Source organism: Aedes albopictus, chromosome 2 (genome assembly GCF_035046485.1).
Source record: "Aedes albopictus strain Foshan chromosome 2, AalbF5, whole genome shotgun sequence".
Classification (NCBI taxonomy): Eukaryota; Metazoa; Arthropoda; class Insecta; order Diptera; family Culicidae; genus Aedes; species Aedes albopictus.
In genome coordinates, this window is record NC_085137.1 from 204074888 (window position 1) to 204096126 (window position 21239).

At 37.1% G+C, this 21239-nt stretch overlaps 1 protein-coding gene across 7 annotated transcripts in view; it reads left to right on the plus strand.

The window, feature by feature from the left end:
* Positions 1 to 21239, plus strand: part of LOC109425214 (tyrosine-protein phosphatase Lar) — an 830826-nt gene that overhangs the window by 681392 nt on the left and 128195 nt on the right. For all 7 annotated transcript variants that reach the window (XM_062851024.1, XM_062851023.1, XM_062851025.1 and 4 more), the window contains 3 exons: positions 3136 to 3522; positions 3594 to 3727; positions 3880 to 4030. In XM_062851024.1, the coding sequence (XP_062707008.1) occupies positions 3136 to 3522; positions 3594 to 3727; positions 3880 to 4030 (672 nt within the window). The remainder of the gene's footprint in view (positions 1 to 3135; positions 3523 to 3593; positions 3728 to 3879; positions 4031 to 21239) is intronic.

Genomic DNA, 21239 nt, shown 5'->3' on the forward strand with positions numbered 1-21239 from the left:
TCATCCAGGGATTTCTTCAGTGAATTATCAGGGAAGTTATCTTCAGTGATTCTTTCAAGAATTTTTCCAGGCATTTTTGAGAAATTTCTTGAAGTATCTGGAACTTCTGCGAAAAAAAAACCAGGAGGAATATCTGAAACAATTTCTACATAAATCTTTGAAGGAGCCCCAAGTGATTTTTCTGATTGTTTTTCGTGAAGGAATTTCTGCAGGTGACCCAGAAGGAATTTCTCATTGAAATCTTGGAGGAACTCTTAGATGAGTTTTCGAAAGAATCTCTGTAGGACTTTTTTTAAAGAAATTTTTCGATGAATTTCTGTAAACCTCCATGAAACAATTGTTCAAGAAATCCCACACTGAAATTCCTGAAGAAATTTTCGAAGGAATCCCTGACGGAATATCAGAAGAAATCCGAGCGGAAATTTCCGGAAAGAGTCTCTGAAGGATGCTTTTGAAGAAATCTCCAGTAAAATGTCTGTCAAACCTTAGGGATGCATCTGTAGAGGAACATCTGAAAATAAAACCCTGGGAAATTCTTGGAGAAATCCCAGCAGGATGTTTCAAAAAAACTTTCTAGAGAAATACTTGCAAAAAATTCTCAAAACAGCAGTAACGGCGGAGTTCATAGAAAAGTTTATGGAGTAATCTTTAAGAAACATCTCCGAAGAAATCCTTTTATAAAATTCTAAATAAAGTATGCAAAAAATTCTGTGTAACGATTTCATGCAAAAAAATTGAGATATTTGTAAAGGAACTCATGTAGAAAGTCCTAGGAAACATTTTTGAATAAATTCCTCAAAGAACCCGCAAAAAATTCTAAGAGTTATCCTTGAAGGAAATGCTGGAGACATTTCTGGGGAAATACACGAAGAAATATCTGGAGGTAATCCTGGAAGAATCTCTAGATGAACTTCTGGAGGAATCTCTGGAGGAATTCCTGCAGGATTTCTGTAGAAGTTCCTGAACAAATTTCTGTTCGATTAAAAAAAATACCTGCACGAGTTTTGGAATGAATCTCTAGATTTTTTTAGAGTAACCACTGGATGAGTTGTGAAAGAATCTTTGAAATAATTTCTGAATCCCTGTAGAAATTTTTGAAATAATCCATGGAGAAATCAACGAAGGATTTCCCAAACGATTCCCTTGAAGAATTTCTGAATCCCTTACTAATCCCTGGCGGAGTTTCAGGAGAAACTTATGAAAATCTACTTATAAGCATTCCTGAATAAATTCTGGTGAAATTCTCGATGGAATTTCTGAAGAAAAAATTGATGGAAACATCCATGGAATAATTTTTAAAGCTATCCACTTTTTTTTCTTTTTTTTCCTCCCCTGTTGGGGACATTAAGTCACTGCGTCCAATAAGCTGAACTTTTGTGGCATAGACGATGTCTTGATGGAATCCTTGGACAACTCATGAAGGTTTCTCATGAAGAATTTCTGAAAAAAAAAAATCTCCACGAATTTGTTTAAGGAATCTCTGGAATAATTTCTGAAGAAAACTTTGGAAGAATTCCTAAAGCAGTTCCTGCGGAAGATTTTTCGCTGAAAGCATTTCTGAAGAAATCCAAAGTAGTTTCCCGTAAGAATTCTCGTACAAAATTTTGAAATAATTAATGAAATTTCTGATAAGATGAGATTGCCTTAGTATGCATGTCTTCTATATTTTTGACACGCAATGTAACTTGGGTTGATCAGTTCTTCCTCTGACATCAATAAATTAATTTTTCCCAGATTTTTTACCAGGTTTCATCTAAAAATTTCTCTCAGAATTTCTCCCGTGATTGTTCCAGAGATTCCTTCAAGGATGCCTTCCAGTATTCCTCCAGGGATTCTCTCCATTTTTATCCTGAGATTTCTCTTAGGCTTCCTCGTGAGGTTTCTTCAGATATTCTTTCAAGAATTCCTTCACATATTTGTCCACTAAGAATCGTCAAAATGATCTCTTATTTTAGATCAATTACACAAGTTTACAGCATTTTTGAACTCGGTAAGCTGATGATTATTTTTGGTATAGAATCATGCCCTGATTTCGAATACGCGAAGGAAAAAAATTACAGTAGAGCGGAATTTTTTTCGACTTTCCATACAAGGCTGATGATTTGAAATCGATTTTTGTTCTATTTTTAAGCAAAGTCGCTCACTTCATACATCTCATTCTACGTAATCAATGCTCCGATTGAGCTGAAATTTTTACTGTATCTCGCCTACATATGACATGTCAAATAAACGTTGAGAAAGATTTTTTATATTGATTTTTTCCGAAAAAAATACATTTCTTCATATATTTTTGGAAAATTTGCTAAAATTTAAGGTGATCATCCACAAAACTCGTCAATATCTTGAATTTCATCAATCTGACGCAAAACCTGCATTCAGATGATCGAATGGTATTATATTCAGCTTTTAGTTTATGGAAAAAGATTTAAAATTGGTTGAACAAAACGTAAGATATTTCAATTTTATTAAATTCCATATTTTAAAAAGTTGTAAAACTCGATATTGAGCTAAAACTCAAACACTGTTCTACTTCAATTTTTTTAAAGCACGGTTTCGAAATCAGCGCTAAATTATGCTTAAAAAATGTTGGTCGTTGACAGAAGTTCACGACTTTCGTTTTATTTTGTAAACTAGTGTTATTTTTTGAAAGACTATTGCATATGAAAAAGTGTGAGTTTTACAGATTTTTTTAACCTTTTTGCAGTTGTCTTTTATCAGATGTAACGGATCAGAATGATCATATTTATATATATCATTTATGATCAGAATTTCATATTTTTTGTATGAAATAATGTTTATTTTATTGGACCTTGACTATTGATAACAAATTTATTTGAAAGCTTTATTTGTGAGATAGCTTGGACGAAAGTGGGTTAAGAACCGTCTTATGAAAAAAAAAAATGCCAAAGCAAGTATAGTCTGAAAGCTAAAACTAGCAGGAAGCAAAACTTATTACATTATCCAGGCACCCGGGACAATAACGCATGTAATACATTTTACCTCGGTATCGTCTGAGTAGTCGGAAAAAAAGGAAATCAAGCGGGCTGCAGTGCAAAAATATATATATTACTTGTAAAGTAATTAATTTCTCCAGGTAGCAATATTAAAGCGTGCCTTTTCCTTCTCATGTTGCAGGAAGCCTCCAGATAGACAACAGCGAGGAAAGTGACATGGGGCGGTACGAGTGCGTGGCGGAAAACTCCGTCGGTACAGAACACACCAAGCAAACAAACCTCTATGTGAAGGTTCGGCGTGTGCCACCTACGTTTTCCCGACCACCGGAGCCTATCTACGAGGTTATGTTGGGCGGGAATCTGACGTTAACCTGCGTGGCGGTGGGATCCCCTATGCCACTCGTCAAATGGCGCCAAGGAATTGATCAGGATCTAACGCCGGAAACGGACGTCCCAGTTGGACGTAACGTCCTGGAGCTGAACAACATCAGACACAGTGCCAATTATACCTGTATCGCATCATCAACGCTCGGGGTTATCGAGGCCACCACCCTGGTAAAGGTGCAATGTATGTCATCCCGGAGCGAAGAGTTATAGGATCAGACCATGGATCATTAATAATTGGTATTCATTTTGCAGCTCTTCCCGCAGCACCAACCGACGTGACAATATCGGAAGTCACCGCAACGCAGGTTCGCCTAGAGTGGTCGTACAAGGGACCGGAAGACCTCCAATACTACGTAATCCAGTACAAACCGAAGAACGCCAATCAGGTAAGTGCTCCCTTGAGGCCGTTGTTGTAAACCGAAGCCTGTTCATTTTTCTTTGCTTGTCGGTGAAAATGCGCAAAGATGAAATTAATCCCCCGTAATTGACAGCATTATTAATGGTGTTTTTTCTCTCGACGGCAATTTCTCTTTGGCAGGCGTTCAGCGAAATCAGTGGCATCATTACAATGTTCTACGTTGTGCGGACGCTAAGTCCATACACGGAGTATGAGTTCTATGTGATTGCTGTGAACAATATCGGTAGAGGGCCGGCCTCGTCACCAGCCACGTGCACTACCGGAGAGACAGGTATTTCCCATCGGATCCAGCACCCAAATCCCCCACCACCCATCCACCAACCGCACCGACCCACGCTTACCTTGTCACAATATCTATAGAGACCCCATCCCTCGTCGTCCTCAATTGCACCAATAGCACAGAAAAAAAACATACACATATTCATTTCACAGCCTCAGCTCTGGGCACCACCGCCCACACACGGGCGAGGGGGTTTCCACAACCCCCCCGGCCCGGTATTTTCCGATATCAAACGAACAGGTATCAGTTTCCCTTGTTTTATGTTTTCACAAGCGCACCAAACAGCAAACACCGTCCATTAACACATCACATATCAGTCAGCGCGTTGCTTTGTCGGGCGGCGCGCTAGGGTGGGTCTATTTTTCGAAAGGGAACTGGTTGATGATTAGCTGGATGTCAATTTGGTTTTAACAGCAAATTTGGGATGTTTAATTGTTTAAATTTGTCCAAATACGTAAAAACAAGTTTTTCTTCTATTTTATTAATTCGTTTTAGCTGAAATCTGCATACGTAACCGATTATTTTTATCAAGTTTCGAAAGCAGAGAGAAACATGACAAACCCGTAATAGTTACAAAGGCCAAAGGATAAAAAAACAGTAAATATGAAATCCAGACGCAGTCTTCACGATTTGATAAGCAGTTAAGCTACGTTTAAAAAATGGTGCAGGATCTTAAACTTTCTTCTGATATATTCTTCAATGAAATCAACCAACATAATACAGGCAATTAATCAAAAATTCAAACAGGAATTTCTAAAAAATTCAGGAGGTTCTCCAGTAATACATCTTTCTTATAAAATTTCCTCTTTCAATGATTTATTTCTGAAATTTGGCGAAACCGGAGGCTTTTCCGTTGGGAGCAGCGTGCGCTACCAGCGAATTCACATTTTCTTGATAGTAGTGAAGTGCTTGAAATGTGAAAATCGGAAGTATTGTAACCACGCCGATATTCGAACGAAAAAAAAGTACAACTGAATATACTGAAGCTGATAAAAGTAACCAAATACGCAAATAAAAAATGAATAAATAAATAAATAAATACATGAATAAATAAATCAATTAATATGTACAGTCGAGACTCTTATAAGATCACTGGTCGGGGGGCGCAATAGGAATCTGCTTAATAGGAGACTAAGAGCTTATGGGATTTCGGCATTTTGGGGGTGTGGCCTATTATCTCGGGTGTGTTAAGAGTTAACGCAATACTTTCTTCGGCAAAGTTTTAGGGCTTGATAAGATCTACTATTTAGAACTTTGGTACATATGATTAGTTGGCAATTTGGCCGCTAGAGGGACCATCAACAATTTGATGCTAAATTGCACTACAGGAACCATATCAGGTTGTCAAGCAAACGTTACGATAGGCGACAGCTCAAGACCTTGATAATTTGGAAGGATAGTGTCTTCGGGAAAGTTGTTGGGTACGCCAATAACTTACTGACGATGAGTTACGAAGTTCGAAATTCCTCCACTGGGCGGCGCTAGTGAGCAAGTAAAATTTCAAAACCTCATATCTCAGAATCCCGATAACTTAGGAAGATGGTGTCTTCGACAAAGTTGATCAGTATGACATGAACTTACATAAAAATAAACACTTGTTTCGCAATTCTGCCACTAGGCGGCGCTAGTGAACATGCAAATTTTAGAAATCTCATAGCTCAGAATCCTGATAACTTAGAAAGTTGGTGTCTTCGGCAAAGTTGATCAGTATGACATAAACTTACATAAAAATAAACACTTGTTTCAAAATTCTGCCACTAGGAGGCGCTAGTGAACTTGCAAATTTTAGAAATCTCATAGCTCAGAACTCTGATAACTTAGGAAGTTGGTGTTTTCGGCAAAGTTGATCAGTATGACATAAACTTACATAAAAATAAACATTTGTTTCGCAATTCTGCCACTAGGCGGCGTTTACCGGGTTTTTTCGTCTTTTTTCGACTTTTTTGGCGGTTTTTCGGCTTTGCATGTTCACTAGCGCCGCCTAGTGACAGAATTGCGAAACAAGTGTTTATTTTTATGTAAGTTTATGTCACTCTGATCAACTTTTCCAAAGACACCAACTTTCTAAGTTATCAGGATTCTGAGCTATGAGATTTCTAAAATTTGTATGTTCACTAGCGCCGCCTAGTGGCAGAATTGAGAAACAATTCAGGCCAAACATTTCAATAGGTCCTATCTGCATTTGAAAGGCTCTCTGTGTTCACTTTCTCTTTCAATTATTGCAATGTAATGGTACACTTTTCAGCTACTTTTGCAGTACAAATCAAAAGACGATTGTTTTGACCATCGTTCAATGCAAGGAGACAATCATTATACAAATAAACAGCGTAGATATTAACGAAAGAGAGGGAAACCAAAGAGAGCCTCTCTTTTGCAGATTGGACCTTTAGACATGTTTGGGCTGAATTGTTTATTTTTATGTAAGTTTATGTCATTCTGATCAACTTTGCCAAAGACACAATCTTTCTAAGTTATCGGGGGAGCGACACTAGTTTTGCTGAGCCGAAAAACCGCCAAAAAGTCGAAAAAGACGAAAAAACCCGGTAAACGCCGCCTAGTGGCAGAATTGCGAAACAAATGTTTATTTTTATGTAAGTTTATGTCATACTGATCAACTTTGCCGAAAACACCAACTTCCTAAGTTATCAGAGTTCTGAGCTATGAGATTTCTAAAATTTGCAAGTTCACTAGCGCCTCCTAGTGGCAGAATTTTGAAACAAGTGTTTATTTTTATGTAAGTTTATGTCATACTGATCAACTTTGCCGAAGACACCAACTTTCTAAGTTATCAGGATTCTGAGCTATGAGATTTCTAAAATTTGCATGTTCACTAGCGCCGCCTAGTGGCAGAATTGCGAAACAAGTGTTTATTTTTATGTAAGTTCATGTCATACTGATCAACTTTGTCGAAGACACCATCTTCCTAAGTTATCGGGATTCTGAGATATGAGGTTTTGAAATTTTACTTGCTCACTAGCGCCGCCCAGTGGAGGAATTCCGAACTTCGTAACTCATCGTCAGTAAGTTATTGGCGTACCCAACAACTTTCCCGAAGACACTATCCTTCCAATCCTATCAGGTTCTTGAGCTGTCGCATATCGTAACGTTTGCTTGACAACCTGATATGGTTCCTGTAGTGCAATTTAGCATCAAATTGTTGATGGTCCCTCTTGCGGCCGAATTGCCAACTAATCATATGAACCAAAGTTCTAAATGGTAGATCTTATCAAGCCCTAAAACTTTGCCGAAGAAAGTATTGCGTTAACTCTTAACACACCCGAGATAATAGGCCATACCCCCAAAATGCCGAAATCCCATAAGCTCTTAGTCTCCTATAACGCTCACCCCTGTCTAGTAGGAGTTCGTTTAATAGGAGTCCGTTTAATAGGAATTCGTTTAGTAAGAGACTCGACTGTATATTGAAAAAATAAAATTTATAAATTTATTAATTGATCATTACTAAATTAATAAATTATTAAATTTTTAAATCAATAATTACTAAATTAATAAATTAATAGATTAATAAATTGAATTTTCCCAATACTTCCTACCTGGCATTTTTCCAACGATTTCCTCTCTTTAACGGATTCTCCCCGGAATTGCTTACAGATTTCTCCTCAAAATCTTAGAGACTTCTTCCGGAAATGGCTCCAGGGGTTCTTTCTGAAATTATTCCAGTGAATTTTTTTAGGAGGCATCCAGCAATTCTTTTCAAAAATATTTTAAATAGTTTTCATAGCAATTACTTCCAAAAATCTTCCTGAAATTTCTAAAAGCTTCTCAAGGATTTTAACATTTACTCTTAAAGAGATTTCATCTTGAATTCATCCAAAAATTCTTCTAGGTTTTCTTCTAAAATTCTTCCTAAATTCGTCAGAGGATTTCTTCCGGAGTTCTTGTAAAGATTTATTTCAAAATTATCCTGGAATTTAATACGTTTTATTTCTTCACGAAATTCATTTCCGAATACTCTCAAATATTCGACAGGGAATTATTCTAGATTCCATCTGGAGGTCTTCCAAAGTTTTTCCGGAAATATTTATCAGAATTCTTCTAAGGTTCCTTCGCGGATTTTATCAAGAACATTTTATGGCTATTTACATGTCAATTTTCTAAAAAATATTACTAGGAAAATGTTCAAGGATTATTTTCGAGCTTCTCCCAAAATGTTTCCAATGCTTCTTTCGGAATAATTCTTACAATTCCATAAATATTCCATGGATTTTTTCCCAGAATTCTTCCAGGATTTTTCCACGAGTTCTTCAAATCTCTATTTTTTCAACAATTTTTTTTCCAACAAAAAAAGTCTTTCAGATTTTTTCAACATAAAAAGTCTTTCAGAGATTCTCCCGGAAATATTTTGAATATTTTTCTCGAGACTGTTTAAAGATTCCCAGGATTTTCTAAAAATCCCCACTGCCAAAGATTCTTCACAAAATTCTTTAGAAACTTCTCAGAAAAAAACTTCTAAGGACTATTTAAAAAAATATTGCAGAAAATTCTTCCGGAAATATCCCATGGGTTACGTTTGGAGTTCTTCCAAGGCTTTCTCTCGAGATTCTTCCAAGAATTTCACTCCGATTTGTTTCAGGATTCTTCTTCTTCATGGCTCTACGTCCCCACTGAGACTTGGCCTACCTCGCTTCAACTTAGTGTTCTTTGAGCATTCCCACAGTTATCAATTGAAGGGCTTCCTTTGCCTGCCATTGCATAAATTTGTTGTATATTGTGAGGCAAGTACAATGATACACTATGTCCAGGGAGTCGAGAAAATTTTCCCGACCGGAACGGGAATCGAACCCGCCGTCTCCGAATTGGCGATCCATAACCTTAACCACTAGACTAACTGGAGACCTAGGCTAACCCCATCTTGGTAGGATTCCTCACGGTAATTTTACAGATATTTCTTTCCACAAACTCTGGAATTCTTTCAAAACTTTTTCAAGAAACTTTTTAAGAATCTACTTTTCTACTCAGGGATTGTTTCTTGAATTTTTACAGTGATTTCTCCAACACATTTTGATAGAAATTCTGTAATTCTCTCAAAGACATCTCAGGAAATTTTAAGAAATTTTCAATAAAAAACTTTTTGGGATTCATTCCGCAATTCTTTCATGGATTCCTCTCGAAATTCTTCATGGCATTATTCACATGAATCTTTCTGGAATTTTTTAGGAACTCTACAGGGATTTCTTTTATAATTTTTTCAAAGATTTTTTATGAAAATCTTTCAGGAATAGCTTATGTATTATTTTCTATCTTTATCTTATCATATATACTTTCCCAAAGCGACTCGTCAAGACATTTTTCGAGCATTACTTTATACATATCTCCAGATATTTCCTAACCTAAACCGAAAGTTGCTTGGAAATTTCTTCAAAAAATTACTTGGGAATTACTTCAACCTTCCTAAGATGTTAGGCGCAACACGATAGCGCAGTGTTCGTTCAGTGAGCCTGTCAGGGCCTTGACATTTTGACCCTAGTATCCTTCTAGGGTTAATGATTCTTATGAAGTTAAAAAGCTAGTCATTCAGGAATTTCAACGGCAACTTCTTTTTATATAAATACTTCTGATATACTGTTGAAAATGTTTTGACATCCAGCATTTTCAACAGTGTAATTTTCCTCATGGCTTGGTCAGCCAAAGCAAAATCAAGAAATTGACACTACTGATTAAAATCTTTTGATAATTTCTTCCATTTTTTTTAATTTCCACGAAAATTTAATTAACGATTTTATTTGTCATCCATTTGGAAATTTCCAAGGCAGTTATGTAAAGAATTATTTCAGAATGTTTACGCCATATTCTGGGAATTCCTTCAGCTGTTTATTTGTGAATTGCTTCGTTCATATCTATGAATATTTCTCATATTTTCAATCCGAACTGCTAAAGGTACAAAATTCAGAAGAAATATACAAAGAAATGCCGAATTCCAAAAGAATAGCCGAAGGAATCTGAAAATAGAATTGCCAAATCAACTGTCAAGGGACTTCTTATAGTAACTGTCACAGAAAAAAAATAGAAGAAATTTCCGGAAAACTGCCTAAGAAATTTACAAAGAATTGACGAGGGAATTTCCGTAGAAGTTGCCAAATAAAATTTAAAAAAATCTGAAGGAATATCGATGGCAGTTTCCGAAAGAATTTTTCAAGAAAAATCGAAAAAAGATTCCAACGGGTTTGTTAAAGTCATTCGGCGATGACTCAGAAAGTATTTCAGAGGTTTTCAGTAAATGCTTCAAAAGTTCATTCAAAAATTTATACTGGGTTACTTTGCAAATTCTTCCAAGGATTTCACCAGAAATCCCCACAGCAACTTCCAATTTCTCCAGAAATCCCACTAGGGATTGTTCTAGAAGTTTAACATGGAGTTGTGTAAGAATGTTGTGTGTGAGTTTTTACAGAAATTCCTTCAGGGATTTCTTTAGAAAATCCTTCAAATAATTACCCTTTTTTCGGGACTTTCCTTGATTTTTTTTTCAGAAAAATGGTTCGGAAATTCCTTTAAGCATTCTTTCGAACGATCTTTCAAGGATTTATTCCTAAACTTTCTCCAGAGTTTGCTTTTGAAATTGCTCAAGGGATTTTTTTTTTATCTGTCTTCCTGGGATTTCTTTAGAAATATCTCCTGAAACTCTTTTAAAATATATGAGTTATATTCGGCAATTTTCTGCAAGGACTCCTAGAGAATCAGTCCTAGCTAAGAATTTCTTCAATTTTTTTTCGAGGGATTGTTTCAAAAAATCACCCATGGTTTTTATTATTGATTCGACTAATAATTTCTTCAGAAATATCTCCAGGTTTTTCTTCAAAGATTTCTTTGCAAATTTCTCTAAGGATTACTTTGAAAAGACAACAGTTCTTTCATGGACCCTTGCTGAAATCCATCCTAGGATTTATTTCAAAAACCATTCACGAGTTCCTGAAAAAAATCTCACAGAAATTCTTAAATAAATTCTTTCAGGGACTCCTTTGAAAACTCATTCAGGAAATCCCAAAAAAAAAATCAGTCAGAAATTCTTTCTCAAAATCTTCCAGGGATTCCTTTAGACATAAGAATGTCCTCCAGAAATATCTATAAGAACTCCTTAAGAAAGTCTTGCATGGGTAGCATCAAGTAATGTGTCATGGATTCTTTAAGAAAATACTGCAATATTCCCTTTCAAAAATTCTGGCATAGGATGTTCCAGAAATTCATTTACGATTTCTTTAGATTTTTTATAATTCCTTCTGCAATTTCTTCATCGACACTTTCTAAAAATTGCTTAGCGACTTCTTCAATATTTCTAGATTTACTCAAAAAATTTCAGCAGGGATTTCTTTAAAAGTTTTTCCATGGATTCTTCCAGAAGTTGTTCCAGCAGTTCTTTTAGGAATAGCTAAAACGATCCCTGCAAAGGTTCCTCTAAAGGCCGATTTCTTCACCGCGGCTTAACCGGTAAGCCAGGCTTACCTATATAGCTGAACCTGGTTTAACGCTTAAGCCAAGGTGAAGAAATCGGCCCTAAGAACTGCCAAGAGATACGAACCAGCCAAGGGCTGAAAGTATCTTGAATAAAGTCAAATCAATCAATCAATCTAAGGGGCTGTCCATAAACCACGTGGTCATAAGGGGGGGGGGGGGGGGTTTGGCCAATGACCATTTTGTATGGACAAATAAAAAATTTTGTATGGACGAATGACCACGGGGGGGGGTTTGAAAAGTCCCAAAAAAATGACCACGTGGTTTATGAACAGCCCCAGAGCTCATCCATGGGAATGTACCAGTAAAGAGGCGCTGAAATCGGGGAACCTTGACTAACTAGCTCTGATTTTACCATGACAGCACTGGAAATAATGTATCACACATCTTGTCAGTAATCTTCCGAAGCATTACAAAGACCTGGCACTAATTTTACTCTTTTTTTCTATATACAGGTTAGGTTGGTGAGTGCAAACTTTTTAAAGGGTGATAGAGGACCATAAATGGCGAAAAAATTGTTCTATGCATATGGTCAAACCTCAATCGTTACGTAGTTATTGAACTTCCCATGTTTTTGACTCTTATTGTCATATCTGGCTATAACTTGAAAAACGGTCAAACTTAACGCAGTTTTTTTACCCTTATTCGAAATATTATTGAATTTTCTATCAAATGGCATCTTTGAATTGATTGGTTTAGTTAAATAACTAAGTTTTCTAGAGCAAAATAGCTCAAAATAATGTGTTTTAATTTGTTTTAGTCAATTATCTCTGACACAAGCGTAATAAATTCAAATTCTCTTTTTGGCAAAGTTGTGGCCCCTGTTCCACTCTATAATTCGTTCTTTGACACCAAACTTCTTGCTCTTATCGTTTTCTTGAAATTTCGATTTAAATGTGCGGCACAGTGCGCAAAAAAGTGCTTACCTTGACAGTTGCAAATTTATGATCTGAAATGCGATGTTTAAGGCGAAACTGGAAGCATTTCCCCACTTTTTGGTTTTTGATTTTTTATTAAATAACGGAGCAATATTTTCAAAATCGGTTTTCGTGCATATGTAGAGTATGGATCAAGGTATCTTCTGAATTTTTTTTTGTAGTCGAAAATGTTTTTCGTTTCTTCAAAAACCATTTTTGAACAAAATTTCACAAAAAAATGGTTTCTGCAAAAATGGAAAACATTATCCACCTCAAAAAAATTCAGAAGATACCTTGATCCATACTCTACATGTGCACGAAAACTGATTTTGAAAATATTGCCTCGTTATTTAATAAAAAATCAAAAACCGAAAAAATGAGAAAATGCTTCCAGTTTCGCCTTAAATCGAAATTTCAAGAAAACGATAAAAGGTAGAAGTTTGATTTCAAAGAACGAATTATAAAGTGAAACTGGGACCACAACTTTGTCAGAGAAAGAATTTTAATTTATTACGCATGTTTTAGAGATAATTGACAAAAACAAATTAAAACACACTATTTTGAGCTACTTTGCTCTAGAAAACTTAGTTATTTAACTAAACCAATAAATTCAAAGATGCCATTTGATAGAAAATTCGAAAATCTTTCGAAAAAGGGTAAAAAAAACTGCGATAAGTTTTACCATTTTCAATTTATAGCCAGCTAAGACAATTAGACTCAAAAACATGGGAAGTTCAATAAACTACGTAACGGTTGAGATTTGACCATATGCGTAGAACATTTTTTTCACCATTTATGGTACTCTATCACCCTTTACAAAGTTTACACTCAGAAACCTAACACCCTGTATAAAGCGATCTAAAACTTGGGTAGTGATTGCCCCCGAAATTCGAACATTGAGCATTTCAGATATCTTCTTTTCACGACAATTGTCCTTTAACGAGTGAAGTACCCCTATATGCGGTACTAGCTATAAGGGTTCTGTAAATTTCCCCCATACCTAAGAGAACTAGGCAAGACCTACCCTAACGTGTAATACGGGAAGCAAACATCAATGGAAGCCAATGCTCCCCGAACAGTAACGAACAATGCGCCAACAACGTCAGCCAATCAATGACGGACGGGAAGCACTATGTACCTACCATCCTCCGCGGGGCGGAAAAAATAATGACCTGTAAAGCCCGGTCCCGGTTCGGTATTTGCCTCCGAGCACCACTATAATTGATTTTATTACACGACGACGATGGTTGTCGATCCCGCCATAGATCACCATTAGCCTACTATAGAGAAGAGACCGACCAGGGCCATTCACTATCACCACGCGTGCCGCCGCCGCCATCCACCGAGGTCAAACTGAATTGCCGGGCAAAAAAAAAATCGTCGGATTTGAAACGTTTCAGTGATCGATGGATGTGTGGGGGCTGGGCGGGACAGAGGTTTAGTGCGTGTGTCTGCCGGAGAAGAATGACCGGAAAATCCGCCTCCGGGTGAAATAGCGGAAAACAAACAACCATTTTCACACTATTTTTGTTTTGATAGCACAGACAGTTGCCGCGAGGGTGATTCCGGTTGTTTGATTAATTTCAATGAGAGAGAAAAAAAAACTTCACACGAACTGTGAACATCCGTTTCAATTCGACGTATTCTGGTTTAGGTGTGACATAAGTTCAAACATTGGAAAAAAAAAAAACAATTCAATTGTCAGAAAATGTCTCACAGAAGACCCCTGTAAGCCAATTCATTACGCTTGTTTTTGCAACTAATTCACAATAAATGACTGTAACCTCAGACTTCGGAGGTTCAGCATTAGGCCCTTTTTTCCGCTCCATCTTCATCGCCTGACTTTATTGCTATCGCGCCACCTACAGGTGACCATAACATCACCCTCGGCTGTTGAGCTATTGTTGTTCACCAAGCGAGACCATGAACGCACAGGTGTAAATAAGCGTAGGTACGATACCATATTACGCCCAGCCAGGGGAAGTGTTGATTTTTGCCAGTAACCATTAAATATCCCTCATTTCGTTGCTCCGATTATTCAATGAATGTATCAGCAATTTATCTTCATTAATTGCTCATAGCGCTGTGGGCGCTGCCTTATGGAAGCGTGCTTATAGTCTGGAATGGCTACTCCAATATGTAGGTACATCCATTGCATTAGTCAACGCTGACGGTGGAGTATTTTATTGGTATTTCTCGGTCTAGATAATAGAAAACAACAACCCCTTCTATCCCGTGTCTAATAGAGCCACTATAGGAATCACTTCAAATAAGTTACGGAGAGAAACTGTTGCAAATTTGTTGCAGCTATTGTAAAGTTATTTCTGGTGGAATTTGAAAATTCTGGTCATCATGTACAGGAATGTAGTACAGGAAATACAGAGGAAAATATCTAGAGAACATCTGGAGATAGTTCCATAGAAAAGTTTGTGACGAGATTTATAGAAAATATGTGCCAAAAAGAAAAAGATGGCAACCGGGGTCAAATTGATCAGCGGAGTGAAATTGATCATTTGGGTACTACATTGTTATTGCCTACCAAGAATTTCTAAGCGTCGCAATAATCTCAAAATTCTTACCTCATCTAGGGCATAGATGTGTAGTAGGGTGGCTCAAGCTTGTATGGCAAAACCACATGTCAAAAAGTTCGATGGGCCCCCTTCTCATTTCGTTCTATATGACGCCACGATGCTCTGGTCAAATTTTCAGCTAAATCCGTTAACATTAGAGCGGTGCTAAACTCGTTTGAAGTTTGTATGGGAGTTTATATGGGAAAACATCGTTTTTTGCAATTTTCTTCTGGGGGGTTCTAATTCTCCTTAAAACACGTAATCGATCCTATAGAAATATAGCCTGGGATAAAAAACTTTGCCGAAGACCGCAACGTAATCAGACACTTGCGAAAAAAGATATAGCCTAGACAGTACGTGCCCATTCAATGAGATTTTATTGCTATTGTTATTTTTATGTTAAGCACCACCAGATGGTCTGCGTGTAATATCTTTTCTTACAAGCTTCGGATGACTTTGCGGTCTTCGACAAAGTTTTTCAACACCGTGAGACTATAGTTCTATACAATCGGTTATGTGTTTTAAGTAAAAATAGTGCCCCTCATGAGAAAAATGCTAAAAACGATGTTTTCCCATATAAACTCCCATACAAACTTCAAATGAGTTTAGCACCGCCCTAATGTTAACGGATTTAGCTGAAAATTTGACCAGAGCATCGTGGCGTCATATAGAACGAAATGAGGAGGGGGCCCATCGAACTTTTTGACACGTGGTATTTTGAGCCACGCTAATGTGTAGATATGAGTTTAGACTTTATTTTTTTTTTAGAAAAAAGTTAGTATTGCCTTATTTTTTTATGAATTTGCAATGTATTTCTCACTTAGCTGAAATCATTGCTTCTAAATAATGAAGTGTCGATTGCCACTAGGACATCTCGTATTTTTTTTGTTTTAACATTTTTGTTGAGCCTTGGTTGGAAAGTTATGAAGCTATTCTGAATATGAATAAGTTAAAAAAAAGTTTTACGGAAAGTCATTTATTGTAACAGAAATAGTTGATTTCAAAGGAAATTGCCTACCTTTAGGGGTTAAGGGGTAAATTTCTAAATTTAATTTTGCATTGTGTCAAATTCACAAGTTGTAAGAGTTTTGACGCGTTATTCGGGTTCTTCGAAACCCAAGTGGGTAGTAAGTGGGTAAGGATTTTTTTAACCGACGCTTTATTGTATGCTAATCATTTTTACCCCATAGAGACATCTTCATTTTTTTAATTTTGAAAGAAATTTAACTAAAAAATTATATTTTTTGAACAAAACTCTGTCACATGGTTTCCAGAATTTTTTTTTACAACGATAACGGAGTCGTGGGTTTGAATCCTACCAAAACAAGTGGTAAATTCTTCACAAATTGATCTCTCAATTTGCCAATTAAACGTACTTTGCCTAAAAAAATACTTCAAGTTTATACGTCTATTTCAGACATACTGGCCGACTGGTGTAGCCGGAAAAGGGCAATAAAATCATTGTCATTGATGGAACTAGTCCTGCATAGTCATAGTCATAGTCCTGCAAGATTTTTTTTTCACCAAAAAGTTTAGTTTGCAATGATTCATAATTATATCAAATCATTTTCTATAGAATCTTGTTCTATAATTTCTTAAAAATGTCTGTTTGTATTCCGTCAAGAGTCCAATGATATATTTCCAATAAAAATGGAAAAAATTCTATTGAATTCCGTCCAAATATTCCATCAGAAATAAATTTAAGTGTGCTATAGTTTTATTTTTGCCAAGAGTTTTGTTAAAATGACTCACAAAGAAAAAGGAATAAAAACTTTAGTGAAAGAGGAGTACCACCAGCTTTTAAAAGGAGAATGTCATTAGAGTGCAGATTTCTAGGAAGTTTGCAAGATATGTAATTTATTTATGAATTTATGTTACTTTGGCACGAAAACAGTTAACATCACGAATTAATTTAGAAAAGCCTGATTTTAACTGCACAAGGCCTTTTATAATAAATAGTATTACTAAAGATGATAGGTCATCCCACCATGAATTTACTCATAATAAGCTATGTGATACATAACGCAAGTTTACATGACATAGCATGCGTATTTCAGTGCGATTAATACGCGTATTCCTTAGTATCAGCTATCCACTACTCCAAATTATTTATGTGCTGTGCATGTTATGTAGAAAAAATCGTGTATGTAGAAGTTCGTAAACTCAAGAAGACTTTTTCAAGGGTTTGGATTTCTGTCAGAGATCCATTCAGCAGCATGCACACACACACATCTATCCAGAACTCCATCAGAAATTCAATTCAGGATCCTAATGGAAATCTATAAAGAAGTTATTCTTGTGTTTCTACAGCGAAACCACTTCAGTTTCTTCTAAAATTCATCCTGGGATTTTTTCCAAAGTTTTTCTCCGGAATGTCCCAGAGCGCCTCTGATAATTTCTCCAATATTTTACCCCGGGGTTTCGCCCGGAAATTCCACCAAGATTTCTTCCGAAGATCCTGTCGGGATTTCTAATAGAAATTGTCCCAGGATTCCTCCCAAAGTTTTTACCAACGTAGTTTCTACGGAGCTCCTTTCCAGATTCCTCCCAGAATTGTCCCTATAATTCCTAACGATTTTCTATCGTAATAACCGTAATTTCAGTATTCGTCTGGGGAAATATCTGGATGGATGTCTTACCAAAAATCGCGGAAGTTATCCAATAAGTTATCAGTTATATGGGAAAAATCCAGGAAAATCACGCAATCTTTGCGAGAAATCTTGGAACTCCAGAAGAAATCACGAGAGGAACTATTGAAGAACCCGGGAGAAATTCAGTAAGATACCCTTAACAGAACTTCTGAAGATATCCTCGGGAAATATCTTGGAAAGAAGAACTTGAGAGATCTCAAAACGAACTCCAGAAAAAATCTAAGAAGGAGCTGCTAAAGAAATCTTGGGAGAAACTCTGACAAATATTACAGGACTCCTGTAGCATTCCCAAAAGAAGTTTAAGGAGAAATACCGTAGACATTCCGACGAGACATCACAAATATTGGAAGAATTCCGGGAGGATGTTGGGGTTAATATGACCCAGACAGGCTCGCTGAACGTGCACCACATTATCGTGCTGCACCTAGCTTAACATCTTAGGCGGGTTTAAAATCCCAAAAGCATCTCTGGGAGAAATTGAGGGATGAAGAATCTCGGAAGATACTCCTGCAGAAATCTGAGAAATCCTCAGAGTCAAAATCTGGGAAAATGCACTAAAAGGAATGTCAGAACACCTCTTTGAGAAATCCTAAAGAGAAATTCACGAATGAACACCAGCAGAAACAACGGAATAATTGCAAGAAATATTTTTGCAAAAATCTCGAAAAATTCTGACATAAATTCCGGGAGAAGTTGCAGGAGAAATCCTAGGAAGATTTTTTCCAAGAGAAATTTCTGGGTTTTCTCTCAGAGTTTCCTTCGGGATTTTTTCAAGAAGATATCAACGTTCTACCTGAAATTTCTGTCGTGATTACTTATAGATTTTTTTAGAAGTTTTCCAGTTTTTCTCAGGAGTTTTCTCGAAGGAAGGAAGAAAGGAAGAATTTTCTCCTACCTATTGAAGTAAGGTTCCACTAGGATTCCTTCCGATAATTCACCGGGAATTTCTTATAAGCAATTTCGTGGACTATCTCTAGAGACATTCCGAGAAAAACTCCTAAAGAAAAACCTACAAGAACCCCTGCAGTAACTATTACAGAAATCAAAACAAAAACACCCGAAATCTCGGGAAAATTTTCGGTACACATTAGGGCTTGGTTGAATGAATCTGTGAACATGAACATAAAATTATCGTTACTCAAAACGTTCATAAGTATCCATGACTCACGAGGAATAAAATTTACGGCACCCCGTGAATATTGATTGCTCACTGAATAGCACTATAGACACTATAGATTCCATAAACTCGCGAAGGCGAAGACAACTGTAGCCAAACGAACTGTCAGTTCGTGTAGCCACACGAGCATGACTTCACGATTTCAATAGCGACAATGGATTACGTGACGTCATATTCGCTCGGTACACTCTAAATTCACGGAAAAACACACTAAAATCGTATTGCTCAACCATGTCTCCGCGAGTCTATGGAATCTATAGTGTCTATAAATAGCACCCATGATACAATGGACTTATCCACTGATGAACCGAAATTATCGCGGTCCGAGAATTTCGACGCTAGAGTGGGGCCATTCCCAATCAGAATCGTTAAATTCTGATTGGAAACGGCCCCGCTCTAGTGTCAAAATTCTCGGACCGCGATGAATTCGATAGTGCGCTATACCGTAGAACGAACGAAAAATGTACTTCACAGGTTCGTGGAAACTAGCAATTCGTTCAATTTTGAATGAATCTTCCAAGATTTGGTACACAGAGATTTTGGAAAGAACTCTGGGAGTAATACCGGGAAAATCTATAGTGCAGGAAATCCTAGAAACAGCTACGAAAAAAAGCCGGGAAAACCTTCTGAACCAAATCACAGAAAGCACTGTGTAAGAAATATCAGCATTAGCTCCTGCAGAAACCTCAAATGAAACTTCGAAAGAATTCCGAAAAAAAAAATATTGAAAGAATCCCCAGAAGAAACTCCGAGTGAAATGTAAACTTTTAAGAGTAATGGACTTATCCACCGATGAACCGAATTCATCGCGGTCCGCGGTGCCGCTAGAGTGGGGCCGTTTCCACTCAGAATTGAACGATTCTGATTGGAAACGGCCCCGCGCTAGTTTCAAAATTCACGGACCGCGATGAATTCGGTTCATCGGTGGATAAGTCCATCCCACGAACATTTTCAAGAAATATTCCGGGAGATACTCTTGAAGAAAGTTCAGAAAAATTTGTTGAAGAAATTACGGAGCAAATTTCGGAAGAAATCTCTTAACGGACTTTGGGATTAATACAGGCAAAATTTCTGGAAGAAATCGCTGGATGCTCTCCTGTATAAAAATCCTGAAAATTTTCTAAAGAAAACATTGAAGGAATTCTAGCACACATCCCAAGAATAACTTCTGTAGAAATCCTGGGAAGAATCCCGAAAAAAAAACCCGAAAATTAGAGAGGAATCCCAAGATAAGCCATAAGAAAAAAATCCGCGACCACATCTGAAAAATATCCTGTATGAAACTCTTGTAGTGTTTCCAGAATAAATTTCTGGAGAAATCTTTCGAAAACGTCCCGAGTGAGAGACTCTGAGAGCAATACCGCTCCGGAGAAAAATCTGCAGGAGAAATCTCAGAAATATGCCGGTTGAAACTCCGGGAGGAATTGAAAAAGGAATACTGTAGACGTTCGCTAACTGCAACATGTTTACGTTTCACTTACCGAATGATTTTCGATAACTGCAGCAACTGACAGACGCCAAAGAGTTGTCAGTTGCTGCATAATGCAGCCAATGCGCATTATAAAACATCGCATTGCAGCGAAATTACATGTGAACAACATCGCATCGCTGCTGACATTTCATTTTGACGGATAGCGGTGCGATAACTGCTAAATTGTTGCATTTAGTGGACTTGCAGTTAAAAAGCATTGCAAATAAAGCATTTGCACCGAACGAACTTCAACTTCTGTACTTATAAAAATGCCGTTAAAAACACAAGGGAAGAATCTTGTGAGAAATTAAAAAAAAAACAATAAAGGAATATCTGAAAAAATAAACCTTGTAGAGGAATTTCTGGATGGTTTTAAACTCTCAGGTTCGTATGCATCTACGTGCAAGTTACAGCACCACAATGAAAATCCTTGATCTAAGAAAACAAAAAGATACCCGGGTACCCTCCCGGCTACATAAGGATTGGTGAATTGATTTACTTCATCGTTAAATGCAATTTTTCGTGAATACACTCAAACCTCCATTTAGGTAGGATCCATTTAGGTAAAATCTATTTAGGTCCCTCCATTTAGGTAACGTTACCTAAATGGAATTTGATTGTGTTCAAATCAGTTGGAGTACTTAAGATTAGGTATAAGACTGGTTTATGGGAAAGAAGTAGTGAGTGGTGTTACGGGGTGGGTATGGGAGGAGGGGGTGCAATGTTGCCCCCTAAACACACCCCCCCCCCCCTGCAGAATCTATGACAAAAGGTCGAAAGACATAAGGTCGAAGGACAAAAAGTCGAAGGACAAAAGGTCGAATGGACAAAAGGTCGAATGGACAAAAGGTCGAATGGACAAAAGGTCGAATGGACAAAAGGTCGAATGGATAAAAGGTCGAATGGACAAAAGGTCGAATGGACAAAAGGTCGAATGGGACAAAAGGTCG